General features: G+C 39.2%; 1 protein-coding gene across 1 annotated transcript in view; it reads right to left on the reverse strand.

The window, feature by feature from the left end:
• ryr2b (ryanodine receptor 2b (cardiac)) overlaps window positions 1-7,819 on the reverse strand; it is a 57,746-nt gene extending 49,927 nt beyond the window's left edge. Inside the window, 17 exon segments of the mRNA XM_018696974.2 lie at window positions 26-121; window positions 410-545; window positions 645-814; window positions 817-827; window positions 1,486-1,607; window positions 1,754-1,918; window positions 2,074-2,160; window positions 2,162-2,231; window positions 2,588-2,662; window positions 2,752-2,848; window positions 3,071-3,194; window positions 3,540-3,652; window positions 3,835-3,913; window positions 4,043-4,117; window positions 4,698-4,802; window positions 5,437-5,556; window positions 7,535-7,819. Of these exon segments, the coding sequence (XP_018552490.1) occupies window positions 26-121; window positions 410-545; window positions 645-814; window positions 817-827; window positions 1,486-1,607; window positions 1,754-1,918; window positions 2,074-2,160; window positions 2,162-2,231; window positions 2,588-2,662; window positions 2,752-2,848; window positions 3,071-3,194; window positions 3,540-3,652; window positions 3,835-3,913; window positions 4,043-4,117; window positions 4,698-4,802; window positions 5,437-5,556; window positions 7,535-7,585 (1,696 nt within the window). The 5' untranslated portion in view covers window positions 7,586-7,819.
• Window positions 7,820-8,132: the final 313 nt, after the last annotated feature.

Consider the following 8,132-nt stretch of genomic DNA (forward strand, 5'->3'; position numbering starts at 1 on the left):
TAAATTGCATACAAATTCAACCAACCAGAGGATGCCTCAAGCCGGTCTAGTCTGCTAATCAGCCAGTCTAGAGAAGCTGAGAAATGTGCACAGTTTACACGGTTTCCCCGGATCAGAGCAGCTGAAGGGGAGAAAAAGACGAAAACGTTAGAAGAGTGCTAAGGATTCACAATACTTATGCACTAAGGCAAACACAACTCATGTTCAATTCATGTTTTTTGCAATTTAAGAATCGTTTAAGATTCAGTTAAATGCATCTGCAAGAGTTCTGAATAGTTCACCATTAAAGAGGAAATCTTGTATCTTTTTGGTATCAGTGTGCAGCAGATAATCAATGCTGTGGTGTTGACTTATTGAAAATTAATAACTAGTATCAAGACATCTATACTAGATGTGTGTTAATTCTCACCTAATAGCTCATAAAAACGGTTGAGGATGGTTTCCCACTCTCCTCCCATCTCACTCTCAGCAGCTTCAGCAAAATGAGAAGCACTACTATATTGGTGTAGACGGTCAATACAATCCAGGACCAAATCTATCACACCCTGTGATAGAACAGAGCCGGGTATACTTATAGAACAGTGACAAACATATCAGTATATCAGATGTAGGTCCAATTTACTCATTCACACATATGGATTTACCTCTTCTTGAAACATGTTCTGCCGATTCTTTAGAGCTGTCACGCTGTTCTGTTTAGCTTCATGGCCTAGCCCCTCCGGTGGAGGCTGGAAATACTTTATTAGATCCTGCAGGCTGCATGTCACTGTCTCTGTCGGCAAGCTGACAGAGGGTAGGTTTCCTTGTTGACCAAACATTCCAGTTTCCTTCAGATTAGGTATATGAAAACACAAACAAAGTATCATAGAGATGATTATTTTCTGGCCTAGACTCCAACTACCAAACCTCTAAATCTTCTTATGGTAAAACAAGTCCAGTTTTGAAACTAACAACTACGAATGACCCTAGCATGTTTTTGCAATATTTATGCTCTGGCCTCCTTATCTGAGTTAAGGGTATAGGGGTAAGGTGTTGCATGTTTTGTTGACTGTGAAGCCCTTTAAAGCAAATTTGTGATTCTGGGTTGCATAAACAAAACTGAATATGTATTTTTGTTTTTACAAAGGGAAAACAAGCAGGTTTGAGAGAATATTGGAGCCAACTATATCTATATCTCAGATATTTCTCTCAGTGCAAAGAAAAAGATTTAAATATGATACTGATCAGCAAATATATACTCTGAAACGAATATACCTTCAGTAAGCAAATATTGTCCTATTGGTCTAGCTCTAACATGGACGTGCAGAAAGCTTGTGTTACAAACTCACTCTCAGCTCGGCATTTAGCCTAATACTTAGCCTCACTCCCTGTTGAGAGAAAGAACACTGCAACGAGAAACAACCACCATCACTGTGTCACTGTAACCATATCTCTATCAAGGTGATATCCATAAATAACTGGGGGTCTAGGTATGGCATCCAGTACCTGATAAAGTGAGTGAAGAGGAGAATAGCACTCCGGATGAGTCTGGCAGTGTGAGATTCTTCCCTCTGAGAACGAGACAGCGTGAGCCCATCGTCCATATGGCCCTCACTGTGCAAAATGGCCTGAGAACACATCATTTGCCGTTATTTCTTACTGATTCTTTCACTGCAAGTGTGATTCAGTGCATTTTTACATTCAACATTCTTAAAAAACAGTCAACATATATAATGAACCTTACACCTTTGGTTCATCAATAATGATTCCAAACCTTTCGCTGAGTCCCTCCCATGCGAGAAGACTTGGCATCAGTGGCTTGGTAGGTGAGCCAGAGCCCAGAGTCTACATGTTGAACATAACAAATGGAATCTCCATACTTGATCTCTGGGGTCCCCATGCCATCGACAGTAGTCTTTGTGCCAGTGTCAAGCTTCTCCTATAGACAAAAACCTATTATTATATGTATCACAAACAAATGTGTTTCTCCGAAATAAACTGGAATACTGTGCTACGCTAATGACTTTCACGTCTCTAGACACGTTCAGATGATGAACTGATCATTAAAGTGTATTTTTTACGGTGACTCCTGACCTTTGAGGATCGGAAGCAGAAGGAGGCTGTGTTGATGTCAGCCTTGTCTCGATCAACCAGATGCAGGCCCTTCTCTTCTGTAAGACCCTAGGTATCGCCCGGTAGTCACATGACACAGTCTGAAAGGCTGTCCCCAGCATGTATGCTTACCACTCCAACTGAGGAATATCAAGAGCACTGTGTTTGTATACCTTAAAAGGAAACTGAACATTCAGCTACACTTAGTTTTCCCTCTTCATTGTTGAGCTGACAGGGGAGCCAGTGGGGAACACATAACCCTAATTCCGTTCAGGGCCAGCGATATCAAACGTGGGTCTAGCAACTCTGTACAATCTTTATAATTCTAGACCCTGTTCTGGTATCCAGCAACAGCAGGTACAACATGACACTAAATACAGATACAAAATCTGATGATCTTTATACCATCAAAAGCTTTTATATGAGGTTAAATTTCAAACTTATACATTACTTTAAACTGCACATGAGCAGATCATCACATCCCATGTATACTTACACAACACGCAGAATCTCCAGCCTCCAGAGAGAGCGTGCATGGCTGGAGACGGATCCAATCCCATAATGCATTATCCTACATTGAGAAAACAGACATGACCAAGGAACAAAAGGGCATTTTGTGTAGCCGAAACGAAAGGTGATTAGTCTTTTCAACTGACTGACCTTTGCAGCTCCTCTCCCTGCTCTGTGGAGGGAATTGTCAGACATGCGTCACTGTGGCTGTGGAGGAGCCGCAATGTGTCGCCCCCCTTCAAGTATCCTAGCATTAGAACAACAGACACCACACATGTTCTCTACTGAAAGAGACATTTTACTGCATCGATTTGATTCACTACCAAGATGACTTTGCAAAAACGGAGGGACATCACATGTAACCAATCACATTTCACGAACACAACGATCAATTGGATTATGGCATTTTAGAAATTGACTGCTTTTCAACATGCTTAGAGAACAAAAAAAGAAGAGAAAAGAAACTTGCCTTGAGCAACTTCACCTCCAGAGCAGATGGGAGCAACACTCCAGAGAGTCTGCTGGAAGGCTGCATTAACAATCAGACTGTCACTCAAGCTTTTGTTGTCAAATACAGTGCCAAAGGACAGGTGCTGGGAAGAAAAAAAATGGAAATCAACATTAAATACAACTACTTCGATTACGATAGCTGTGATCATAAACAATTATGCTAAACAACTCATCAGAGGCAGAGAGAACATAGATTGCTAACTACTGAGTGAAGTCAAAGGAAATGAAACCAATGACATATAAATGATGTTTTGATTCTGCAAAGCTCTGAACGAAGAATAATAAGAGATGCAGAGGAAATGAACACACATTCAATTTGCCAACTTCAAATGTTTAATAGTAGGAGAGATTAGGGTGTTGGGCGTTTGATATTTAAAGCAGGTTTTTGTCATCTAAGAATAAAAAACTTGACTTGTTTTCTCACTCACCAGATATCTCTCTGAGGACACATTGACCAGTATGAGGTCGTCTCCAACACGTACTTTCTCGCCCTCTGACCTCTGTCTAGATGCTGGGTGGACGGTCCACCAACATGCCTCACCTGATCCACACACACACAGAAAATATGAAGGACAGTTTTTGTTGTTCCATATGCTTGACAACAGGTCACCCATAGAGTATGATCACAAAAAATTATATAATTATGTTTACTTATACAAAATATCGTGTCATTTAAAAAATGCAAATATCTCATCTTTTTAAAAAAGGTCCAACACCCAATACCTGCTTTATCCTCTTGCAGACCAACATCAAAAGCCAGCTTGTCAGTTGAAGACTGAGTTGAAGACAAGCAGCTGAGATACTGGGGGTAAAACAACAGATATGTATTTCAGTGAAAATGAACAAATATTTGGAAAAAGTTAATAAACTCACTGGAGAAGCAAGACAGAAACCTTGTGATTTATGTCTGCATTATATTAAGATGACTCACCATGCCACTGTATGAGTGAAGGAACAACACTGCCTGGCCATAAAGAAGGGTGCGATGGCTTCCTCCAGCTACCACCTATAAAGCACAATCACATAGCATACTATGACTCATAGTATGAGAAAAGATATTCTGAATAGTGAAAATTGAATAAACTAAAAAGAAAAACACAAAATGAAAAGAACAAACAATTAGCAATTTAAACAACAGCAAAAAAACAACTGCACATTATAGAGAAAATTAAAGTAAAAACCAAACATCATAAAAATGTGTTTCATTTTGTTCACTTTATGTACACACCAGCTGTTCCATTTTTCTGATGGCTTATTTGTCAGCGTTGAGACTGTGCTAACCTTGTAGCTCCAGATGAATAAATACAATCCAAATCCTTCTCAAACGAAGTCTCAGTCACTCTATATTGTAGTCAATAGTGTACAGAATAGTACAATATAATGTATTTTACCTACAATGTCAAGTAAGGCTGACAGAACGTCAGCCTAAGCTGGCAACATAGCTGGCTGTAGTATCTTGAAACTTCAGTAAATTATTCTACAGCAATGGGGGTGGGAACGGCACAATGACACTGATAAAGTAGCAATTAATAATATGTTGTGGGGAATATTAAGATGCATTAGGAAAGAAGAGAAGAGACTCTCACCTCTGCTGCCAGGTGCTCACTGTGGGCCAGCATCTCCTGCAGGGCTCGCACAGAGAGACACTGAGCCAGTATAAAGCCACATACAGACAAATCTGGTGGAACATTCTGATAGAAATAAAAAGGACAATAGAACATGTGTCACTGAGGTAGCTTCATGTCTGTCTACTCCCTCCACAGGCCAATGGAGCAATTAGCATGATCACAGCAAATTGGCAATTAGGCAGTCCAAATTTGGAAGAAAAGGGGGAAAAACTGATACACAAAAAAGAAAAATACATAAATCATAAAAAAAATCTTACTAAATAAGCAAGGAACATATTAAACCTGGATGAAATATGAGTAATTAATTTAGTGGTGAGTTAGTAGAAGGAAACTTTATGAAAACAAACTTTTATAAATTTGTGAACTACCAACTATCCAGGCACAGTTAGTAGACATTCATTAAAACTTTATGTTGGAAGACAGACAGAGATCAGAGACAGAGATCAACTTTCCAATATCATAGTCTGAATGTCTGATTACCAGACAGATATTATCTTGGTGTCAAACAAAAGATTCAGTATTTCAGTACAAGTTAAATATTCTGAAACTTTTTGGTGGATTGTTTGCATCATTTTGTTCATCTGTCTTTTATCATCCTCAATTTCATGAGTGATGAAGCGTGACAATACATGACAAATGAACTGTACTGGCAAGGAGGAAAAACTGGAAAAACTGTGCAATCACTGAAGCCTTTTACCTTGCAGTTAGAGGTGGACTCAAGCCTGCAAAGCCTGCTGCCAAATCCCTCCGCTGCAAGACAGAGCTTCACATGCTCCTCCTGGGAGGTAAAGGTACTCTGCAAAACCACCTCATCTCCCTGAGAAAAAACACACACAGAGATGACAGCAGTCAGCACAAACTTTCATGTTATGAGCTATAGATTTTTGTAAAATATATATATATATATATATATATATATATATATATATATATATGTGTGTGTGTGTGTGTGTGTGTGAACAGGTTACATGAGAATATACAGTATACTGTGTAAATAGAAGGTTTGACAGGTTATTTAATTTACTGTAAGTGTATTGAGGAAGGACCCCCAGTCATACTAGTAGACATACATATCAGCAAAGCATGGTCTATCTCGACTGTAAATGCCTGTACAGTAAATCTTTGTCACCTAAAATTTATCTTATCTTCATTTAAATGCCAAATGGACTACGTCAAAGGGGTTAGGCTTTTAACATCTATTTAAGGAGCTGTAGAGAGGGACAACAGATGACTGGCATCCAAAGTCCAGCCAGGACAACCAACACCTCTCTTTACTCACGACGCATACCTCCATATTGGGAAGATACGGCACTGTCTGACCCCTGATTCAACCCTTCTTTCCACTCTTCATATCAGCAGTACTCTGCAATCAGTCAAACACACTGTCCAATGTTGAGGCACTGTGGAGCACTGAGATGGCCAGAGGACTCGGCTCTTCTTCAAGGTACATTTGGCAAGTGAAAATTTTCTATGCCACAAGACTTAATCCAAATATAAAAAGCCCCTGCAATTGGAAAAACATGTTCATTCAGCTGCAATAGGCTTTCGAAAGGCTTTGGATTTGAAACTGATGCTGGTATATGTTCCAATCTGTACATTTCAGGGTTTCCCATAGTGTTATATATTGGACATAGACCACCTTGCCTCGCCTGACCTTCATTGCTGTTTCACAAATGCAGTATATTTAATCAGTGTGGCTATTATGTTTCTCCTGTCATCTATTAAATAAACTGATCATGAGACAAGATTTGTCAGGATCTGCATGGCTTCCCGCATCACCTGAACAATTTCCTGGGGGAAACCCTGCATTTAATGTAATAATGTATGACACAAATGTCTGCAGTGTAATTTTACACTGTGGATTGATCTTGCAAAATTACTTTGCCCTGGTTACTGGGTTCAGAAACCCTCTGCATCACTGCCTGTGTGAGCATGTGTAGTGTTCTTGTACCCACACCAAACACTCTCCCTGTGACATGCCCTTATCAGATAACAACCTGTGAGAGGACAACTTACAACTAGGGAACAATGATATCATCTTACAGTAAAGATTTAAAAAATCCATTTGTGGTTTTCCTTTACTGTCAGCTACTTAAAAAAAACGTGATGAAGATAGTAAAGAATCTGCTGGGAGATGTGCACCAAAAGTAAAGCAGATCTTAACTTAAATTAAATGTTACTGTAATGACTTTATGTTACTCACACATATAAATAAAACATTTGCATTTTAATGAAAAGAAATACATTAAATGAGCAACTTGACAGCATTGGGTGTGCATTATAAGGTCACATTTGATTTTGATAGACCCATGCTTACTGATATTAAACTAGCTCTTAAGTTACTACAATAGGTCACTGAAGAACAGTCAATATTAAAATTGAAATTATACATTAATGGAAGAAACTATCCTAATAAGAAAAGTTGTCAAGAGTTAGACTTAAGACAGTAAAGATGCAACTAAAGATGGACTTGAGCAGCTACTTTTTGTATCCTGAGACACTAACAGTGATGAAAAGTAATTAAGTAAATTTACACAACTAAATTGCCTAATTACACCTCTGATGTACTAGTATTTAGACATTCTAATTGTATGCTACTTTTCACTTGGGAAATGTACGTTTTACTCCAATACATTTATTTTACAGATATTCCCTGTGGTATTAGTAGCTTAAGTTAACTGTTGACACCTCTGAAGCTAGCTAAGTCAACTTAGCTAAACAAACAAATCTTCTGGGTCGACCAATTTACTTTTTTCCTTTAAATTTAACGCTAGTTTGAAAAGTGGCTGACTCACCGTTCGTAGAAACTGGAATTCGTCGTCTCCCTCTCCAGTGTCAGCCATCATTAAACCCAAACTAACCACATTGGATGCACTTCGGCATGTTAGTGACAATAACTTAGGCAAACACGAGGAGGAGGAGGACAGGAGAGGCCGGAGCAAGAAGGTGTACAGCCGTTAATGAATGTGCAGGCGGAGTCTAGGGATAAGACCCAGTCGTCCCTTGACTTGACTTGTTTCATGTCAAGTGAGCAAAAGTCAAAAGTGCTGTCATTCACTTCCACCCGTGAGACCTCATAACCGCCCCGTTAACATCACTGACTCTTATAATGCTTCCAGAGTGTTTTATTCAGTTTAAAGGGATTAAGGTTCAGGCCTGCAGTATCCAGAGCCCCTCTTGTATTCAGGCATTAGCACACATTTGAGTGACACCAGGCTATTTCCTGATATTAGAAAAGCCCAGAAGGTTTTGTTACAGCACATACCACTGTTCTGACAATATTCTCCACTCTTCTAACCATGTATGAAAAAAATGCTTCTTCACAATTAAGAAGAAGACTTTTTTTTTTTTACCTGTTTCCCAAGTTGCCGTTCAGTTTCCCATCCAGTCGGC

This window comes from Lates calcarifer, linkage group LG16_LG22 (genome assembly GCF_001640805.2).
Source record: "Lates calcarifer isolate ASB-BC8 linkage group LG16_LG22, TLL_Latcal_v3, whole genome shotgun sequence".
NCBI classification, from domain to species: domain Eukaryota; kingdom Metazoa; phylum Chordata; class Actinopteri; family Centropomidae; genus Lates; species Lates calcarifer.